This window comes from Callospermophilus lateralis, chromosome 9 (assembly GCF_048772815.1).
Source record: "Callospermophilus lateralis isolate mCalLat2 chromosome 9, mCalLat2.hap1, whole genome shotgun sequence".
NCBI classification, from domain to species: Eukaryota; Metazoa; Chordata; class Mammalia; order Rodentia; family Sciuridae; genus Callospermophilus; species Callospermophilus lateralis.
The window spans coordinates 37,110,827-37,133,809 of NC_135313.1; the positions used below are offsets into that span (position 1 = coordinate 37,110,827).

The 22,983-nt window shown below is 36.4% G+C and overlaps 1 protein-coding gene and 1 non-coding gene across 2 annotated transcripts; one reads left to right on the forward strand and one right to left on the reverse strand.

The window, feature by feature from the left end:
- Positions 1-1,005: 1,005 nt before the first annotated feature.
- Positions 1,006-22,298, reverse strand: Mob4 (MOB family member 4, phocein). Its single transcript, XM_076865669.2, has 8 exons — positions 22,164-22,298; positions 16,696-16,758; positions 11,627-11,727; positions 7,355-7,397; positions 7,073-7,159; positions 3,124-3,203; positions 1,536-1,647; positions 1,006-1,420 (listed from the first exon to the last, which is right to left on the reverse strand). Exons 1-8 carry the CDS (start codon positions 22,221-22,223, stop codon positions 1,289-1,291), a joined length of 678 nt encoding a protein of 225 aa, XP_076721784.1. The 5' UTR covers positions 22,224-22,298; the 3' UTR covers positions 1,006-1,288.
- Trnav-cac (transfer RNA valine (anticodon CAC)) lies at positions 17,660-17,732 on the forward strand. The gene has a single exon. It is a non-coding gene; the product is annotated as a tRNA-Val (tRNA).
- Positions 22,299-22,983: the final 685 nt, after the last annotated feature.

Sequence of the window (22,983 nt, forward strand, 5' to 3'; positions counted from 1 at the left end):
CATGTACAATTTTTTTATCCTATCTTAGTGAGTCATTATAACCAGTTTGGCAATAAGACCTCCAACACTTTACAAAAAACCTTATTCAACAAATTATAAAATTGTTAAACCTGCACTTGAATTTTTCTTAAAGACAATGAATTATAACAAAGTCCCAAAACATATGACCATGCATAAACACCATTGGAACCTGTAAATTACTGCAAATAATCTCACCTGTGTAATAATTCAACATAAATTTTGGGGGAGGGGGCATAAAATAAATACTATAGTATGTCTTCATTTCTATTTAATGCTGCTAGGATTAGAAGATTAATATCACTAACAGGAAAAGTCAAACTATCTTAAGGCTATTTTCTAAGTAGTAAGAATAATTTCCCAAAACAAAGATAAGCAAGAGCCTATGGCAATACAGTTTTCCTGTAGTGTAATATAATTGCTAATATGAGGTATAATCTGTAAGCAATTAATACAAATATAAATAGGAATAAGCCACAACTAAATCATGGTGAAAAAACTTCTAAGCCAAAGTGGTTTGGGGAGAGGATTAAGGTATATGAGAAGGAGGAGACAGGGCAGGTTTCCAGTGGGAACATCATTTAGTGCCTTACTGTTATCATCATCACATATTTAATAATCTGCTATTGTGAAAAGGTAAAACCTTTCCAACTATACTATACTGGCCTAGAACATACTTTATGTAGCATAGTAAACTTATTTAAATATTACTAATCCCTCATTTGCTCTTTTATTTGGATAATAATCACATATGTATATCAAAAACTATAAACAGAATTTTAAAACACTTATCTAATTTTCAAAATGTTAACAATTAAGATGAAACTATGTACTACAGAATTGTTTAAAATATCTAAACTCAGGGGTAAAACCAAAGGAAACATTACTATCTTTTCAGTAAATGGCTTGTTGAAACTTCAAGCTCACTCATTTTTATAGATAGGTTTATTTGATGAGGATTGTGATCCAATGATTGTTTAGCAGCAATTTTACCAAACTGTAAATTCTTTTATTAACAAGCATTATAAACAGATAATACTAATCTTATTTAAAAACTGTGAGTGCCACACTGGTGAATATACAGCTCATGAATAACTTAAAAAGTATTTCCCATTTTAAAAGGCAACACACAGCATACAAAAACCTATACTAAAGAAAGAAGCTATAATGTGGATACATGATTGATGTGTCTAAAATGATATATATATATATATACAGTACATAATTAACGTTAATTATGTGATCAGTACATTTTTCTATATGATTCCCTTCATGCTTCACTTTCCCCAGAAACTGAATTCTGAACTTCCTCTTCTAAAATTGGTACAATCAGGTTATCCTTCGACATCAAATTATATTTCATCACAAATTTAGTAAATCGATGACATAAAAATGTTTCATTCTGTAGAAAGGAAGAAAAAGAAGTTATTTTATTATCCAAAATCAAAAAACTAGAATATCAACACATTATCATTCTGATAAAAATGTTATTAGTATAATTAATGAAATATACTTACTTCATACTCATCAAATATCTGCCGGTGATGAAAATAAGCATGTGAAAATATTCTGTAAATTCTACGGCATACTGATCCTAGTTTTGCTACAGATGATTCTTTTATGCTAACCCTAAAAACAGAAACAAAATCATGGATTCATAGAGCTCAATAAAATGTTAGGACAATATAATATAATCTTCTCAATTTACAAGTATAGAAATCTACATCTAGAAAAAATAAGTGACTAATCTAAAATCACACAATACTAACAAGTGCCAGAAGCAGACCTGTAACCCTCCCATTCCTCACTCCAGGGCCAGTGCTCTTTCACCTTAACCACAGTACTGAAATTAAATTCAATATTACAGTTCTGAAACTTATAAAGTTCAATACAGTTAAAATGAATCCCTGATAACTCAAAACTTAATAAAACATTTTACTATGTTAATACTCTGTCCAGCAGAGGTGATTAAAACAAAGAGGAATATTCCTTATTCTATAGAACTGGATTTTTTGAAAAATCAAAATATGCCTATTTCTGATATTCTTGTTAAAAATATGTATATATAGGATATTGAAATAAAATCACTTTTGTTTGTTTGTTTGTGGTGCTGGGGATTGAATCCAGGGCCTTGTGCATGCGAGGCAAGCACTCTTCCAACTGAGCTATGTCCCCAGCCCCACTTTAAAAAAAAAAAAAAAGTATTTTATATGAGCTTCTTGAGCAAATATAAATATTTCGTAGAAAAAAATTTCAAGTCCAACCACCAGGAAACAAATTGACTCCCCGTCCCCTACTCCCCAGTACTGAATATTGAATCCAGGGCCTCACACATGGTAGTCAAGTACTCTACCACTGAGCTACATATTCCTATCCCCTTTTTCAAAATTTTTGAGACAGAGTTTCCCCAGGTTGCCCAAGCTGACCAATCTTCCTTGCATCTTCCTGACTCAGCCTCCCAAGTTAGTAACAAATATCTTAAAAGAATAAAAGACCAATCACAAACCTCACCAATAATATAATGTATACATGACTTCTTCCCAGATCTTAAAAATCGATAGGGAAACAAACAAACAAACAAAAATATAGGAGAGAAAAAAGAATCCTACAAAAACAAGTGCTCCAACTTAGGAAAGTCTGCACTGTAGGCATGCTGTATAAGGAGAGGCTGACTATCAGCATTCAAGTGAACAAGCTTGTAAATATCTCAACTCTAAAGCATGATAGAAGAGACCTAGGAAATGATGCACAGAGGCAGAACTAATCTTGATTGAATTGGTCTATGAGGTTTGGGAAACAAGTCCTGCTGTTTAACTATAATCCTAATTTTAAAACTTGAATAATATGAGCAAGCCAAAATATATCACAGTAATTTGACTAAAGATGTAGTTCAAAGGTAGAGTCTTGCCTAGCACACACAAGGTCCTGGGTTCAACTGCCAGTACCACCAAAATAAAAACAAAAAACAACAAAAGCCCACAAAAATCCATAAACAAATAAACACAGCTTAAAAAAATAATAACCACCACCTAATTTTAGTTTTAAAACATCAATCTTTTAAAGTAAACTCACAAAATTTAACATCATGTTTAAAGCTTTGTTTACCTGCTGGGAAAATATTTATTGCTATTCAGAAGACATGCAGCACCATCAAGTGTGTGTCTAGTATAGTCTATAGCAGGACACTAGAAAAGAAAAGATTTTAAAAATGCATCAGCAAAAAGCTCTATCTCTTAAATTAGGTATATTTATTATCTAGGTAACTTACTCCAGAGATTTGAGTATATTCTAAGAAAAAAGTCCTTTACAATTTCAAAATGATCATAAAATACAATGTTACATCAATAAATAAAGCTTTTTTATTCACATGAACCATAATATCAGGCTTCTAGAAGATATATTAATCAGTCTCCCAATTTCATTCCAAACAATAAACCTAGAAGAAAACAATGTTTTAGGACTGGGAAGATGGCTGGGGATGTAACTCAGTGGTAAAGCGCTTGCCTAGCTTGTGATAGGTCCTGGGATGATCCCCAGCAATGCAAAAACAAAAACAAAAAAGCAAGTGAAAAGCACCCCTGATTATACATTCAACGTCAAATGAATGGTCAATAACTTATGCAAATCATATAGTTAAGAAAAAGGGCTCCCAAACAACATCCCAGATACACTAATTCCTAGCCTACTGGTTTATACATTACTAAGCGTCCAAAGACTCCTTCCCTTCACAAATTATTTCCAGGGACCACTGCCTTCCTACAACCTGGAAAACATCCCTCATTATGCCCCTGGGATGCTATTTGCCAATCTAAAAGCTCTCTAAAACACTTCCTCCTTGAACCTCTTTTAAATTTTCATGTAAAAATTTTAAGTATCTTTAAGTTTTAATATAAACCTGTCTTATTCTATTACATTTATCAGAAACAATCAAATATATCAGCTCATGGAGAGTCAGTAAACTTAAAGAGAAAAATAAACTACAAAGTAATTTCCCTGAAAACAGACAGGAAGAAACATCAAGGGACAAGGATGATTAGGAATAAGCCAAGAGTGGACCAGAAGGAAAACAACTAGAGAAAGGAATAATAATGATTCTAGCTTTATTTAATAATTTGAATTATTTTTCAGGTGCTGAAACTGAAGTTGACATTTAGAAATGCAATAACTACTAAAGACAGCTCAGTATGGTATCATGGCAAATATATAAACAACTAAAAGAGGGTGGAGTTGGCTGGGCATGGTGGTACACACTTGCAATCCAGGAGACTCAAGAGGCTGAGGCAAGAGGACTGCAAATTTGAAGCCAGCCTCAACAACTTAGGGAGGCCCTACTCACTGAATGGGAAAAATAAAAAATAAAGGGCTGGGTATGGAGCTCTGTGGTAAGGCATACCTGGGTTCAATCCCTAGTGCCAAAAAAACAAACAAAAAATCCTGGGCAGGAGATATATACCTATAATCTCAGCAACCTGGATAATTAAGGTAGGAAAATCAAAAGTTTGAAGTCAGCCTTAGCAATTTAGTGAGACCCTGTATCAAATTAAAGGGAATTTTATTATCTACTAGTCTGTCAAATTTCTATAGTTTCTTGATTATGCACAATTACATCAAAAGAGTTCAGAAAGTATACTGGGGTTTGAACCGAGGGGTGCTTACTTGTTAAATTGCTTAGGGCCTTGCTAAGTTGCTGAGGCTGGCTTTGAATTTTTGATCTTCCTGTCAAACTCCCAAGCCTCTGGGATTATGGGTGTGTGCCACCATGCCTGGCTTTCTGTTTTTATTTTTAACATTAACATCATTCTATAAACTATCACTTGGAAATAGCACTATCATCCTTCCTCCACATATGGCCAATTCATTGTAACTAGAACTCAGCAAGCAATGTTACAATTTAAGACTTCATTATAGGTCCTAATGCTAATGATTATCCCAGCTTACATTTAATATTAATAGGGAAGACAGTAGATGTGAGAATGATACTATATTTAAGACATAATGTATCACAAACAGAAGAACATCTCTAACCCAAAGTGAGAAAAATGCATCTATACATTTTGGCATGAACCTGGTCTTCTTGACTTCGTTTTTGTTATGGTTTGGATATAGAATGTTCCCTACAGTCTCATGTGCTGAAGGTTTGGTCTCCAATGCAGCAATGCTTAGAGGTGGAGCTTTTAGGAGGTCTAGTTCATGAAGGCTCTGACTTCATTAGTGATTGATCCATTAATAAGTGAATGGAATACTAGGAGGTGGTAGAAATTGTAGGCACTGGGACATGGTTGGAGGAAGAAGGTTTCTGGGGGCATGCCCTAAAGGGTATTTATAGTTCCTGGCCACTCCCTCCCTTCTGCTTTCCAGCTGTCATGAGCTGAGCAGCTTTCTTCAGCCATGCCCTTTTACCATGATCTGTCGTACCTGAAGCCCAAAGTATTACAGTCAGCCCAACATGGCCTTATACTTCTTAAGCCATTAGCCAAAACAAATCTTTCTTCCTTTAAGTTGTTCATGTCAGGTAGTTTGGTCACAGAAATGAAAAACTGACATAATACAGTTTCTTAACTTCAATTATCATATTAATCACTACATTAACTAGCCAACTTCAGGGAATTATCAATGAAAAGCTACGTGGATTTTCCCAGATATAAACTGATGCATAATCTTCATGTTACTTCACTCTACTAATACAAAAAATGTAATCCTGGATGAAACTGGTCTTCCAAATAATTACCATTTGCTTACACAGGTACCACATACTCCTTATTCTGGGAATTTATCCCTTTTTTTTTGGGGGGGGGGGTGGAGGGGTGCCAGGAATTGAACTCAGGGACACTTGACCACTGAGCCACATCCTCAGCCCTATTTTGTATTTTATTTAAAGACAGGGTCTTACTGAGTTGCTTAGTGCCTCTCTTTTGCTGAGGCTGGCTTTGAACCTATGATCCTCCTTGCCTCAGCTTCCAGGGCCGCTGGGATTACAGGCATGAGCCAATGGGCCTATCGGAATTTATCTTTTTTCAAACAAAAGAACATCAAATACTGATTTTGCAAGTTGAATATCACTTGTCTTTAGCTTTAGAGATCTCTCAATATAATAACCATTTGAAGATCAATAATTCTACAGAACTGGCCTAGACCAATATCCTTAATAAATGTCAAGTAAAAAGCAATTACTATAGATTTTTTTAAAATGCAGATCATGGGAAACACAATGCATAGTGTAAACAAACCAGCTATAAAAGACATTTTTAAAACAAGGAAAAGTGAATACATATTAGGCATCAGATAATAAAAAGGAATGACTTAAAATAAATATGCTAAACAATTGCTATTATTCACACTCATACCTTGACAAAAACTGAGAAGAAAAACAACATAAATATTAAAAATCTCCAAAAAAAAAGTAACATTTCTACTAAGACTAGGCATCAGGCCTGGGGTTGTGGTTCAATGGTAGAGCACTCACGTAGCATGTGTGAGGTACTGAGTTTGATTCTCAGTACCACATATTAATTAATTAATTAAAGGTCCATCAACAACAAAAGAAGTATTTTTTTTTTTTAAAAAGACTAGACATCAATAAGTAATCAATGGTTCTGCCTCTCAAAAGAAATTATAAGGGCTCCGTAGTAGAGCACTTGCCTAGCAGGTGTGAGGCCCTGGGTTCAAAATCCTCGGCACCAAATAAACAAACAAACAAACAGAAATAAAGATACGTGTCCATCTACAACAACAATAAAAAATGTTTTAAAAAAAGAAAATATAACAACAAAAATATAAACAAGCATATCTCAACTATTAGTGTGAAAGATATTATTTTGTGGTAAGTCAGTTAATCAGAAAGTGAGTTCTACTGCACATAATTGCTGAAGTATGAAAAATGATGCTAATCATAAAAAATCCTAAAACAGCACTGTGGTAATAACCTTCAGGCAAGACATTCTAAACCAAGTGGCAAAACAAACAGAAACTGAAAATTCTAAAAATCTGCCTACCAATGTCTTGAAGATATTTAGGTTATGATGATTACTAGTTATTCTATTTCATAAATCCTCACCTCTTTTGGAGTTTTATGAGCTGCACAAAGAAAAATCCATTGTTCAGTTGCTGTCATTTGAGTACAAGTATCTGGGTGGCATTCACTCTGTTAAAAATAATTGTATTTGTTAATATGTAAAATAATGATGAAAATGATTATCATTTGGGTTACTACATTTCCATGTAAAACACAAGAAAAATTATTAGAAAAGTTGGATAAGTCTTTGTAATCACATTAAGTTACAAAAACAGAAATATATCAGAACTTTTAATTACAGCTTTAACTTACAGAAAATATTACCTGAAGTTTGACAGCAAGTCCATTTAGTTCAAGGCAGAATTGCCTGAAAATGCAAATATATAAATGAAAAATCACATTTATTCTCCACAGGTTTTTTTTCTTTTTCTTTTTCTTTTTGAGCCAGGATCTTGCTATGTTGCCCAGAATGATCTTGAACTTGTGGGTTTCAAGCAATCCTCCCACCTTAGCCTCCCTTGTAGCTGGGACTATAGGCACATGCCACCATGCCTGGCTCCAATTATTTTTAGAAAATTAATTGTAGATATAGAATCTCATCAGTATCATTCTTCCTTCCTCATCACTATTATCACCACCACCAGAACTGACAATGGCACATTTCTTCCAAAGATTTACATATTAAAACCCAAAAGCAATCACCCAAAAAGGTTCAACAGCAGAGTCCAGAGAGCTGACTGCTCTTTTATACACTAGAAATTAATGATTTTTGTAAGAGGTAATTTGAATATATTTAACCAGTCTTAGAAATTGTGTACTTTTAAACTAAGTCATCCATATATTGTAATAAAATAATTAGAACTGCAGCAGATACAGATTACAAAGATGTTCACAGAAACTATGACAAATTTTTTTGAAATATTTCAATTGGAGGGTAGTAAAATATTGGCACATATATACATACAAAGGGTAAATGTTTACAGTAATATTTCAGTTGTCTTAAAAAGTATATGTGTATATTCATATACAAAGAGACACAGAATACTAGACTTTTTCTGATAGACTAAATGTGTTATATGTATTTTCAAAGTTTTATTCTCACTATGAATAATATACTCCTTTAAAATCTTCAGAGTTGTGGGTGGACATCAATGGAAGAGCACTTGCTTGTGTAGCCAGTATGAGGCTCTGGGTTCTATTCCCAGCACCATAAAACTAAAACAATAAACAAAAGTCAAACATTACCAAATTTATAATGTAGAAGATCTAAATTCTCTATAATTCGACTATTTCTCCCAAAAGTTAACTACTGTTTTAATGCAAATTTATTTTTCTATGTACAGATTAAAATATATTGGGGTTGGGCTGGGGTTGTGGCTCAGTGGCAGAGCACTCACTTAGCATGTGTGAGACACTGGGTTTGATCCTTAGCATCCCATGCAAAAATAAATAAAATAAAGGCATGATGTCCATCTACAACTACAAAAAAAATTTTTTTTAATATATTGGGATCAGATCATATACAATTTTCTAAAATGCTTTTGTTACTTAATAGATCTTGCCAATTTTTTCCCCCCACTGCTGGAAATTAAACTCAGGGCCTTGTGTATGTTAGACAAGTGCTCTACCATTACATCGTACCCCCAGGCCTTTGGCAATTTTTTGGTAGTATTCTTTTCTTCTAAAACAAACTAATAATTGTAAAGCCTATATAATGACTGACATACAGTAAGTGCTCAGTATTTTTTTTTTTTTAATTTTTTAGTTGTAGTTGGACAACACCTTTATTTCACTTAGTTATTTTTGTATGTGGTGCTGAGAATTGAACTCAGGGTCTCACATGTGAGAGGCAAGTGCTTTACCGCTGAGCCACAACCCCAGCCCCTCAATATTTTTTAATAAATGAAGAATGTAAGAAATTACAAGACAGTTTTAGACAGGCATTTGATGTAAGACAATCCTCTATGTCATAAAAATAATTTTTTGGGGGGCTGGGGATGTGGCTCAAGCGGTAGCGCACTCGCCTGGCAGGCGTGTGGCCCGGGTTCAATCCTCAGCACCACATACAAACAAAGATGTTGTATCTGCCAATAACTAAAGAAATAAATATTAAAATTCTCTCTCTCCTCTCTCACTCTCTCTTTAAAAAAAAAAATAATAATAATTTTATAGTTGTCAAGCTACTGAATGTGTTCCCTATTAAAAATAGTATCTAATAATATTTAGTGTACCATATCAAGGTTAAATATTAAAATACTTTGGTTCCACCAGGCATGGCGGAACTATAATCCTAACAACTCAGGAGACTGAGGCAGGAGGACTGCAAGTTTGAGGTCAGCCTCAGCTACTTAGCAAAGCCCTCAGCAACTTAGTGAGACCCTGTCTCAAAAAAAAAAAAAAAAAAAAATTGAAAAGGGCTGGAAATATGGCTCAGTGGGAAAGTGTTCCTGGGTTAAATCCCAAATACAAACAACCAAATAAACCAAAACAAACTTTGCTTCCCCTCAAATGCAAAGCTAAAACCTAAACAATTAGAAGATGAAAGGGATTTCCAAATGATTAAGGGGACATAGATGAACTAATTTGGTAAAAGAAAAACTACACTCATTTACATATTTATTTTAGGTACACTATAATAGAAGAAAATAAAAAGACAAGAATCAAATTTTTAGTTGTCTATAATTTTCTTTCCAGATGCTAATATTTCTTCTTAGATTGCAAAAATAACACTACTTCTAAATTAACCATCATCCTCTATTTCCCTGTATCAGTAGGCTACAGGTTATGGGTTTTTGAGTTGTTTCCCATTAAGTGGTAACGAACAGTGGTGGTGATAAGCAAGTGTCTTACCTAATCCAACCTTCTTATAGTCAACAGTAAAATTAACTGTTTTGAACATAGCCTCAGGTTCAATAACATGAAAAAAAAAAAGGCTACTTAAGGAACTCTTCTTGGTCAACTATAGTGACATACAATATAATAAAGAGACCAAAGAATACATATATGACTACAATATTAAATTCGCCCCTCCAAAAGTGGTTAATAGAAAAAAACAACAAAAGTAAATATAATAGCACCAGGAAAAAAGAATAAAACTTTTATATGTTTCATATAATGCATATCTCACAGTATAGGTTAAAAAGGGAACAAAATGTTTTCTTAGATCTGAAATAAAACCCTGTACACTGAAATTGGACCTTACTTTTTAGATTGTGTGTGTGTGTGTGTGTGCGTGCGCGCGCACACGCGCGCACTGGGGATTGAACCCAGGGCTTTTGTACAGGTGAGGCAGGCACTCAACCAACTGAGTTCTATCCCCGGGAAGACCTCACTTTTTAGATTTATGTTTGTAGTGAACAAACATGCTCACTGGGAATTGGGGATGTAAGATGTAGGATGTATGTTTAACATAAGAAAAACTCTAGGTTCAATTCCCAGTACCCAAAAAAGAAAGTTTAAGTTCATGATCAGCCTGGACAATAGCTTGAGATCTTAAAAACCAAAGAAAGAAAGAAAGAATGTGTGAGGCCCTGGGTTTGATCCTCACCCCCACAAAAATAAATATATTAAAATATTCAAGTGATTTGTCTAATAAACTGGCAAAGCATATAAAGATGTTGTATCATTCTAAAATTGCTCAACCATTTTAACAGGATATATCAAGACATATACATCTTAGCAAACAGACAGCATCAAGAATTTAAAAAAAAAAAAAAAAAAAAAAGCCCTGTCTACAAGTTGAGAATGTATTATGCATTTAAACTTATACTGTATTCTCTATATTTAATCTGTCAACTCATCCCAGCTCTTACTTGCACTGAGAAGTTTACAATTTTAGTACTAACTTCAGGATGTTGCTGCTTCCAAAATTAACTCTAAACTGGGCATGGTGGCATATGCCTGTAATCCCAGCAACTCAACAGGCTGAGGAAGGAGGCTCATAAGTTCAAGGCCAGCCCCAGGAACTTAGTGAGGTCCTAAGCAACTAGATCTTGTCTCAAAAAAAAATAAAAATAAAAAAATAAAAGGGCTGGGTTCAATCCCCAGAACAAAAAATAATAATGTTAATTCTACCTATTCACTAGTCAACAATAATCTCATTCAAAGGATATAATGAAAGCATAAAAATCCTTACTTTAGGAATATAATTAATCTTTATTTACCAAAGGGAAGACTGGAAGTTTGGACAGTTCTTAACTAATTCATCAGATATTAAGCCTAGATTAGGACCTAGAGGTGATCCTCTATTAAAGTTATTCATGAGTGGGAAAATGGAAATAATGCATCTAAATGTAAGAGATACAATTAAGGAAAACCATGTAAAAAGACAGTAAGGCCCAAATCCATAAATATACAAACATGCACAAGCAAGTCTGCAGCCACCTTTCAAAACTAGTGACTTTGTAGCATTACTCCACATGGAAACAACCAGTGAACAACAAAGCTGAAGAACCTTTTTAACAATTAAGACACAAAAGCTTTAGAATGTGGCGTTTTGATCTTTACAAGGTCTGATTTCATTATTATCATTAGTAGATACTGAAGGATATCCTTACCAGAAGCATAATTGCTTTTTAATGTATCATAAGAACTTACCTTAAATGTTCATATTTCCACACACCTTCATCTTGGCCTTCAGGAGGTTCAAGAATTTTGTCAATATTGGAGCAATCTGCCCTTATGTTCTGTTGAATATACTATAAACAAAGAAGTTCTTATGGTTAATTAAAATATTGCACTATGTGACAAATTTGGTTTTAAATGTATTCCATTTTTTAATATAAAACTGCAGTTGTGGTTCAACTTTTGGGTTATACACTAAAAAGAAAATCAAGTTTTGAATCATCCGTTAACTCAAAAAAGGAGGTAACCCTTCCAAGTCAACTTCATTGGAGATAGAGTATCAAAACTAGAACTAGGATCAAAATTGAAAAACCATAGTTTTCATATGAATATAAAATATAGACAATGTAAATGTGACTGTGAATATATCATATGATTCCATTTACATAAAATATCTAGATTAAGCAAACCTCTAGCGATGGAAACTAGATCAATCCAAAATTAAACTAAGGGGCTGGGGATGTGGCTCAAGCAGTAGTGCGCTCGCCTGGCACGAGTGCAGCCCGGGTTCGATCCTCAGCACCACATACAAACAAAGATGTTGTGTCCGCCGAAAACTAAAAAATTAATATTAAAATATTCCCTCTCTCTCTTTAAAAAAAAAAAATTAAACTAAATTGAGGCTGTTCAACTCTTAATAGAACCACAGAATTGTACACTTTAAATGGTTATTTACATGGCATATTAATTATACCCAAGGAAAGTTACCTTAAAAATTGACAAGCATCCAGGCCTGGTGGTGCACACCTGTAATCCCAGCAATCTGGAAAGGATTTACCATTCTAAATGGTATAAAGAACACTAAAGGCCAGGCACGGTGGCGCACAACCAACAATCCCAGCAGCTCGGGAAGCAGAGGCAGGAGGATCAGGAGTTCAAAGCCAGCCTCAGCAATTTAATGAGGCGCTAAGCAACTCAGACCCTGTATCTAATAAAATACAAAACAGGGCTAGGGATGTGGCTCAGTGATTGTGAGTTCAATCCCTGGTACCCCCCCAAAAAAAGAACACTCATTACCCCAATTAACATGTACAACTTGTATGTTTTTATGTATCACACTGAAAAACAATTTAAATTAAAAAAGAAAGAACACTTGTGATTTGTGAGAGGCTGTCAATACGTTAACATTGACAGGAGTTTGGAAGTTGATTGCAACCCTCACAAATGTCTTTACAGGTTAAAGACTGCAGCAGAGGAACTGCAGATATGATAGAAGTGGCAAGACAACAGAATTAGACACAAAGCTTAATATGTGACTGAATCTCTGCAATCTCATGATTAAACTTTAACAGATGGAGTTGTTTCTAAGGGAAAAGCAAAAAACATGCTTCCTTGAGAAGATGAAGATGCTGTAAATACTGTTAAAATGACAACAACAGGTTTAAAATATTATATAAACTTAGCAGCAGGGTTTGAAAAGATTGATTTCAATTTTTTTTTGTTTTGTTTTTAGTATGGGGGACTGAACCCACAGGTGCTTACCCACTGAGCCACATCCCAGACCTTTTTTTTTTTTTAAAAAAGAGCTTTTTAAAAAACATTATATATATATATATATATATATATATATTTATTTATTTATTTTTTAGTTTTAGATGAACACAAAACCTTTTATTTTTATGTGGTGCTTAGGATCAAACCCAGTGCCTCATGCATGCTAGGCGAGTACTCTACCACTGAGCCACAACCCCAGCACCCCTAGACCTTTTTCATATCTTATTTTGAGACAAGGTCTTGCTGAGTTCCTTAGGGCCTTGTTAAATTGGTGAGGCTGGCTTTGAACTTGTGATTCTTCTGCCTCAGCCTCCCAAGCAGCTGGAAATACAGGTGTGCACCACCATACCCACCTTGATTTCAATTTTTAAAGTCAAACTAGTGTGGGTAAAATGCTATCAAACAGCCAGGCGCAGTGGCACATGCCTGTAATCCCAGGCATGTGGGATTAGGCTAAGGCAAGAAATTCAGAGCTAGCCTTAGCAATTTAGCGAGCCCCTATGCAACTGAGCAAGAGCCTGTCTCAAAATAAAAAATAAAAAAAGCTGGGAATGTGGTTCAGTGGTTCAATCCCAGTACCAAAAGGGGGGGAAATGCTAACAAATATAGCTGCTGCAAGTTATAAAGCTTTCTCCATTCTTTTTTTTTTTTTTTAAGAAAGAGTGAGAGAGAGAAAGAGGGAGAGAGAGAATTTTTAATATTTATTTTTCAGTATTTGGCAGACACAACATCTTTGTCTGTATGTGGTGCTGAGGATCGAACCCGGGCCGCATGCATGCCAGGCGAGCGCGCCACCGCTTGAGCCACATCCCCAGCCCCTCTTTCTCCATTCTTAAAAAAAGATTATGACTTACTGAACTCTGATGATTGATCGCAATTTTTTTTTAAAGAGAGAGAGAGAGAGAATTTTTTTTTTAATATTTATTTTTTAGTTCTTGGAGGACACAACGTCTATGTTGGTATGTGGTGCTGAGGATCAAACCTGGGCCACACGCATGCCAGGCGAGCGCGCTACCGCTTGAGCCACATCCCCAGCCCCAATGATTGCAATTTTTAACAATAAAGTTGTTTGCTTTTTGCTTTGTTTTTGCAGTGCAGGGGTTCCAACCCAGGGCCTCATGCATGCTAAGTGCAAGCTATACTAAATCTACACCTCCAGGGGCTGGGGTTGTAGCTCAGTGGTAGAGTGCTTGCCTAGCATGATTGAGGCACTGAGATAGATCCTGAGCACAACATAAATGTAAAATAAGATGTTGTATCCACTTAAAAACTAAAAAATAAATATTAATAAATAAATAAATAGATGCACCTCCAACTCAAAATAATTTAAAATTAAGGTATACTTATTAGTGTTTTAGACTGTTATTGCACATTTAATAGATATTACAGTACAGAGTAAATATAAACTTTTATATGCACTGGGAAACAGAAAAATTCATGTGACTTGCTTTATTGCGGTGGTTTGGAATTCAAACCCACAATTTCTCTAAGGTATGCCTGAATCCAGTCTACATAGAATTATCTGATTTATGACCACATTTGTTTTTTGTATCATCTGAATTAGCAATCTGTCTATTCATTTTCATCTTTCCTACCCCCACGATACCTTCTATAGAACTCTTACTAGCATTTATTTCACACAAAAAAAATAGCACTTATTTTCTTATGTCTCCAACAAATAGTGAGACCATGAACACAAAGACTTAAGCATTTTGGTATTAGCACCTGAAACAGAGAAAGTGTTTCATTAATGTTTACTGGCCTCACTTAAACCACCTTACTTGAGGTCAAAGATAAATAATGGTTTGAAATATTAAAGCCATAGAGTGATAAAGAGAACAAAATTCATCAAAAATAGAGTATACACCCTGGATTCTTTTGTATTTCTTGGCAATCCCTGTGACTCAGAAGGCTAAGGCAGAAGACTCACAAGCTTAAGGTCAGTCTCAGAAACATAGAGAGATCCTGTTTCAAAAAAAGAAGCCTAGATGACAGCAAAATCTGTTTATAACACAGTGCACAGAATATTTTAAGCCCACTGTTGAGACCTTCTGCTCAGAAAAGATTCTTTTCACAGGCTTGCACCACTGCACCTGGCTTAAGTATAATTCTTAAGGGTCCTAGGATTTTCAGAATAGTTAATGAACTTTGGTTTCAACTCAAAGCCATTAGCCTCATTAACTCCTAACATGAGAGGTAGTCTATCCATTGAAGCTTTGAAGGGAGGTATTGACTTCTCTCTAGCTATAAATGTTCTAAATATAATTTTTTTTTCGGTATGAGACTGTTTTGTCTACAGTGAAATTCTGTTTAGAGTAGCCACTTTCATCAGTTGTCTTAGAGATCTTCAGTTTAGAAATAAAACCAAAGGGCTGGGGATGTGGCTCAAGCAGTAGCACGCTTGACTAGCATGTGTGCAGCCTGGGTTCGATCCTCAGCACCACATACAAACAAAGATGTTGTGTCCGCCAAAAACTAAAAAATAAATATGAAAAAAAAAATTCTCTCTCTCTCTTAAAAAAAAAAAAAAAAAAGTAAGAAATAAAACCAAAAACAGCTCAGTACAGTGGCACATGCCTATAATCCCAGCTACCTGGGAGCTGAGGCAGGAGGATAACAAATTTGAGATCAGCCTGGACCTTATCTCAAAATAAAAAAATAAATAAATAAAAAGGCTAAAGATGTAGCATGATAGAGCACTTGCCTAGCATGTGTTAGGCCCCGGATTCAATCTCCCTCCCTCCCTCCCTCTCTCTCTCATACACACACACACACACACACACACACACACACACACTCCCATACCAAAAAAAGAACTCTAGGCTTGATATGAAACCCCAAAATAAATACTACAGTGATGACAGAGAGTGGTCAAATAGAAATTCTGGCTTAGGAATGGATAAAGCACTTCTAGGGCTTGGGAATACAGCTCAGTGGTAAAGCACTTGCCTAGTACACATGAGGGCCTGGGTTCAATTATTGGCACTGTTAAAAGCAAATAAAATTATAGCTTAACTAATACCTAATCTACTAGTATACCCCAATTTCTTGCTTTTATTTTTGTTGTTTTACCTTCTTTCTTCTTTTTTTTTTATAGTGCTGGGGATCAAACCCAGGGCCTTGTACATGCTCTACCACTGAACTACACCCCCAGCCCCTATTACACCTTACTCTTTGTCACTCTTCTATTAAACCCTTAATGCAATCCTTAACAATTATCTCTAAGTACTACTGTTTTTCCCAAACTGCAGATGCTGTTTAATTATCTGTTATTCAAATTACTATTCAAATAATTTTGAGTTAAGTTCATTATAAAATCAAATTTAGTACTCTAGTCTGGTATAAAATAACATATTAAAGTGGATTTAAGACTGACTATAGTTTAATATACCATCTTAAAATGAGGCTTGATTAAAGTTTTAAATGGGCATTTCATTAACTCAGCGGAATCTGGTTTATGCTGTTTAAAAAAAAAAAACAGAAATACTTAACTATGCCAACGAGGTAATAAAATAATTAGGCTGAATTATAAAAGAATCTCTTATTACCTGCTGAACAGCAAGTGTACTGTCCATCTCATCAAATGATTCATCAGGCCAATTATAGAAATCCTATAAAAATAAATTCAAGGTTAAAACATATACAAAGTTATAAAGAGGATGCATTAATATTATTATTAATTTTGATTCTGAATAAAAATCCAAAGCTCACACTAGAGAGGAAGAAAAGCCTTTATAATGTGATTATCAGAAATAAATTAAGAGGGGCTGGAGTGCCAGGCATGCCTGTAATCCCAGCAGCTGGAGAGGTTGAGGCAAAAGGATTGTGAGTGCAAAACCAGCCTCAGCAATGGTGAGGCACTAAGCAATTCACTGAGACCCTGTCTCTAACTAAAATACAAAATAGGGCTGTGGATGTAGCTCAGTGGTTGAGTGCCCAAGTTCAATCCCCAGTATCTCCCCCACCCCAAAAAAAGGGGGGCTGGGGTTATGATTCAATGGTAGAGCACTTGCCTAGCATGTGTGTGGCACTGGGTTCAATTCTCAGCACCAAATATAAATGAATAAAAAAAATAAAGGTCCACCAACAACTACAGACATATTTTTAAAAAAGAAAGAACAAGGAAATATCTCCTCTTTTCAAAAAAAAAAAATTAGTCAATGTTTTTAGGTGAACATCAAGATTATTTTTAAATTAAACTACAAGTCAGGGCTGGGGATGTGGCTCAAGTGGTAGTGCGCTCACCTAGCATTCGTCAGGCACTGAGTTAGATTCTCAGCACCACATAAAAAAACAAAATAAAGATATTGTGCCCACCTAAAACTAAATAAATAAATAGACAAACAAACAAACTACAAATCACATTTTTTTCAAGCACAAATCTCTCAAAGCTGGTTCCCATTAACCTTTCATGTATAACTTAATTGGGGAGGTGAGTCTATATCATTTTTTTGTTGATGATAGTTAAACACCTCTAAAAAAAAGTTGCACTAAAAAAAAGTCTCTAGGGCTGGGAATATAGCTCAGTTGGTAGAGTGTCTGCCTCACATGCACAAGGCCCTGGGTTCAATCCCCAGCACCACCACCACCAAAAAAAAAAAGTCTCCAGGCATCAAAAAACTAAATCAGTTTCTTACTTATGGCTCCATAAGTGTTATTTTAGAAAGACATTATAAATCATTATTCTAATTCCAGATAGTTTCAAATTGCTAAATAAAAACAAACTCCATCAAAAAGTAGTCATCTAGCCAGGCATGGTGGTACACATCTCTAATCCCAGAAACTCAAGAGGCTGAGGTGGAGGATCACAAGTTCAAAGCCAGCCTCAGCAACTTAGCAAGGCCCTAAGCAATTTAGGAAAAGCCTGTCTCAAAATAAAAAAATAAGCAGGTCTGGGGATGTAACTCAAAGGTTAAGAATCCCTGGGTTCAATACCTGGTTTAAGAAAAAAGAACAACAACAAAACAAGTAGCTCTCCATTTGGCTGTACAGGTCAAGGATAGGGCACTAGGCATGTTCCAGGTCCTGGGTTAGATCCCAGTTGGATCCCCAAGGCTGTGTGTATCCAAAAGACAACTATTTTGTTTGTTGGTTTGAGGTACTGGGGATTAAATCCAGGGGCTTTTGACCACTGAACTACATGCCTAGCCCTTTTTTCATTTTGAGACAAGATTAAATTGTTGAGGTGGCCTTGAATTTAGAATTATCCTTCCTCAGTCTCCAAGTAACTAGGATTATATAGCATTTGGACAAATGACTTCTTTTTTTTAGTTGTAGATGGACACAGTACCTTTATTTTATTTATTTTTATGTGGTCCAGGGATCGAATTCAGTGCCTCCACACATGCGAGGCAAGTGCTCTACCAATGAGCCACAACTCTGGCTCCACAAATGACTTCTTCTAAGGGGGGATGTTTTTGTGAAACACCTGGTACTATTTCTGAATCATCTATAAATAGGGGAATGTCTGTGAACCCTGCTAAGTGATTAATACATTTGACTGATTTTCTAGCAAAGTGTACCTATATATTCTTAGTAAGTAAGCAATGCCTGACAAAAACAGTTGATCTTCAATAAAAGTCTCTGGGGTAAAACTGAGAAGAGGGAAAAGGTAGTAATATTCCATAAATTTGAATCAATGTTCAATAAATTTCAATCAACCATCATAGGCAAGCCTTCAAAACATTGAGTAAAAAAAAAAGGCCAGGTGCAATGGGTGGTAATCCCAGTGGCTCTGGAAGCTGAGACAAGAGGATAGCCAGTTCAAAGACAATCTCAGCATGGGAGAGGTGCTAAGCAACTCAGCGAGACCCTGTCTCTAAATAAAATACAAAATAGGGCTGGAAATGTGGCTCAGTGGTCAAATGCCCTGAGTTCAATCCCTGGTATCAAAAACTAAACAAAAAAACCCACAACTGGAAGAATATATAGTGTATGATATCACATGAATAAAAGTTTAAGAAAATGCAAGGTATATTTACAGATATAATGCACATATAGTAAAAGTATAAAGAAATCACCATTTCTGGATGGTTGGGGGAAGTAGAAGAAAGAAAAACATTAGCAACATCATATTCTGAGGTTAGGTGATGGGTATATCTTTTTAATTATCTTAAATATTTCACCAATGTTTAAGTTTTCATAGTTGTACTATCTGAAAGAAAATATTTAACTAAATTTATTTAGGAAAAATGTCAATAAATAAAATAATCTTTTCGAACTTGTTCCCAGATGGCTTTTCTTAGACATTATCTAAATATTAAAGAGCAGTTTTTAAATTCTTCCTACATGGGCTGGGGATGTGGCTCAAGCGGTAGCGCGCTCGCCTGGCAAACGTGGGCCCGGGTTCGATCCTCAGCACCACATACAAACAAAGATGTTGTGTCCACCGAAAACTAAAAAATAAATATTAAAAAATTCTCTCTCTCTTTAAAAAAAAATAACTTTAAATTCTTCCTACATGGCTCACATTTAAAAATGTTTCTTATTCTTTCATTTAAAAAATTAGAATGATTGTGGCTGGAATGTAGCTCAACGATAAGAGCACTTTTCCAGTATGTGTAAGGTCCTGGGTTCAATCCCTAGCACTACAAAATAAATAAATAAATAAAAGAAACAAAAAAACAATATGGTAATAAAAAATGTAGATTATTTTGTTTTAAAAATATTAATGAGTATACATAGTAATACTATATAGAAAAGATGTTAATGATTTCACTGGGAATAAAAGGTTTTGCATCATTTTTTAAAAATATTTTTTTAGTTATACACGGACACAATATCTTTATTTTGTTTATTTATTTTTATGTGGTGCTGAGGATTGAACCCAGGGTCTCTCACATTCGAGGCGACCACTCTACCACTGAGCCAAACCCCAGTTATCCTAATTGTGATAGTTTAGACATGTTATGAGACACCAAAAATCTAGCTCTGGGGCTGGGGATGTGGCTCAAGCGACAGCGCACTCGCCTGGCATGCGTGCGGCCTGGGTTCAGTCCTCTGCACCACATACAAACAAAGATGTTGTGTCTGCCGAAAACTAAAAAATAAATATTAAAAAATTCTCTCTCTCTCTCACTCTTTCTTTAAAAAAAAAAAAAAAAAAAAAAAAAAAAAAATCTAGCTCTGCTGGGTACACGCTTTTAATCCCAGGAGCTCAGGAGGCTGAGGCAGGAGGATCACAAGCTCAAATCCAGACTCAGCAACTTAATGAGACCCTGTCTCAAAATAAAAAATAAAAAGGCTGAGGATATGGCTCAGCGATTAAGCAACCTGGGTTCAATCTCTGGTAAGGGGGAAATTTTTCTCATCTGATCGTTAACATTTATTGAAAACCAACTATGTGCCTACATTCCAGTTTAACCAATTTAAAAAAAAAGTAGAAAGATAGATCACCTACTTTTTATACTATAGTTTTAAATACATCATTTTTGATATTTACTGAAGGAAATTCATGTGACAAACAAGAAAACTGCTAAAGTCTTTTTTTCTTTTAATCTTCCTACATTTTACTTAGCCCTGATTTGTGATAATGTGGAAAAATGCAAAGGAGCTTTCTTATAACAACATAGCAAACAGATATTTTACAGTATTTGTTTAAAATAAATTTTCGAAATTAAGGACTTTTGGCCAGGGCTCTCTGTGACAGAGCTCTTGTTTACCATACTAGGTCCACAGTTCCTATCCCACCATCAAAAAAAAAAGGAAACTTGATCACTTAAAAAATCAGAAAATCAGAAACAATGTTGCCACAGAATAAGAAATAGTTATCTGAGAAGAGACCCTGTAGAAGGAAAAAAAAGTTTAGAAATGGTAAAAGAAAGCATACAAAATTTCCAGTAGTATGAAGGCAAAACTCCAGTAGAAGTAACTGACAGTGACTATATACTAAAACTTTTCAAAACAATTCTAAAATTCAGTAGCAGAAACAACTTGTTAAAGTCACTAGTGAATTAACCGGGTAACTTTAAGCAAATTCAGTAGATTGTTTCCCTAGGCTTCAGTTTCCTTACCTTTAACGGATCTGGAAAGAGGTACAGATATATAAACTCCCTCTGAAAAGTCTCTTTTCCACAATTTTGTACAAGAAATTAAAATCTATTTTCACAAACATGATAATAGCTCCATGACTGTTTTCTTTTCTGACTCATCACTTTTCCTTAAAATTACATTTTAAACATGCTCTTCTGATTTTAGAGCATCTATTTTATGGCTGGGAGAGTAATCAAGTCTGAATGCCAATTCAATTTTTTTAAGGGAAGCATCCCATCTTTTGCAAATCCTAAGAAGCAATACCTAAATAAGCACCAGCTTCCCCAAACAGTGCTGTACTAAAAGTTGATGAGATTATAATCAGTTCATTCCCTGGCTATGCTTCATTGAAATTAACAAGGAAATTTATAAAGAATGATATCTAACAAGTCGCAACTTGGTGTTGAAAACTTGCTGGACCAGAAAACAGCTGCAGGGAAGCAGAGGGAGTGATGGTCAAAGGCAAACAACCGGAGGAGGATAAATTATTGCCACCCGCATCCGGCTAGGCAAGCTGGATGGGAGCAGACCGGCAGGTACGTCACAAGGCAAGTAGGCAATGGAAGCGGGGAGGAGGTAGGCTGTGTTAGCACCCCCTACCACACCGCCGGCCTGACCCTAGGAAAACCCCAAGGTCTCCACCTGGCTGGCCGCGCCCCTTCGGCTCCAGTCAGCTGGAACTCATCCCCAAGACCATTACCTGCAGTCGCCGGACAGGCTTACAGCTTGGGGCCGGGGCAGGCACCCCCGTTCCCCACCGCCACGCGCGTCTCACGCCCCCACTCAGTTTTGAGCTCTGCAGGCCTTGAGGGCGGCCACTGCAGCCTCAGCCAGACAGAGGGGCTGCGGCTCCGGAAGCGCAGGCCGGGCACCAGTGCCCCCGCCCGCGGCCGGGGCCCAACCTTCCCTCGGCGGCCGCCAGCTTGCAAGCGCGGCACCGCTGAGTACCGAGAGCTCCCTGGCAAGAAAGATGTGGAGATGATACCTGCGCCTTTGTGCCCGGCCTGTTCCTCCTCAGAACTGCCGTCCCCTCCGCCATGACCATAGTGCCAGAGTCTGGGCGGCTCGAGTCGGTACCCGGATGTAGGGGACGACTGCCTGCGCGGGGGGCGGGGCGCTGAGGCACTCTCGGTTTGGAATCTGGGGAGGGGTGGCACTCTGCGGAACAGCCGCAGTCCGCGCGGGGCCGGACGGGAAGACAGGGAGGAGTCTGAAGTAGGGCGGGCTAGGCAGGGGGAGGGAGGTTCCGGTGTTGACTTGGAGAAATAGTGGCAGGAAGGCTGGGGTTTACGGGCGGAAGGTCCGCGGGCGGGCTCCGAGGGTGGTGACGGAGGATGACCCCTGTGGCAGTGTGCACGGCTTGCGTCACATTTAGGTGCCTCCCCTTGGGCTCTTGTTAATTACATTACAAGGGCAGAGTTTACGCAATGGCGACCGTTTTGGTAAACCCACGTGCAAGCAAAAATTTAAAGAAACTTAATTCTCCCCAAAATCCACCTAAGGGAAGCAAAGTAGAAAACGGACCAGTCTGGGAAAAATAATAAGGAATCTGCATGAAATCGACCCAATCTGAAATTAGACTGGAAATTTGACTATTAAATATTTTGCCACCTGCTGTCTACAAAGCCAAGGACTTTTTCAATGACAAGTTTGCGTAGATAGAAGACGCAGATGGCCATTATAAAATGTAGAGTGGATGTCTGGTATTTTGCGTTAGGTGTACTTAGAATTAGCGTTTTTGGAAGTCGGAAGCAGAAGGAAATGAGTAGTCCTTGATAGTGGGATTTTTACTTCTTCCAGGATTC

What these genes read in the sequence shown, in the direction of transcription:
- Mob4 (XM_076865669.2), bottom strand. Translation starts at nt 22,223, where the DNA reads ATGGTCATGGCGGAGGGGACGGCAGTTCTGAGGAGGAACAGGCCGGGC. An exon ending in GTACACTTGCTGTTCAGCAG is followed by an intron (nt 11,728 to 16,695) that starts GTAATAAGAGAT and finishes CTTTGTTTATAG; the next exon opens with TATATTCAACAGAACATAAG. An exon ending in AATAAATATTTTCCCAGCAG is followed by an intron (nt 1,648 to 3,123) that starts GTAAACAAAGCT and finishes TTCTGTTTTTAG; the next exon opens with GGTTAGCATAAAAGAATCAT.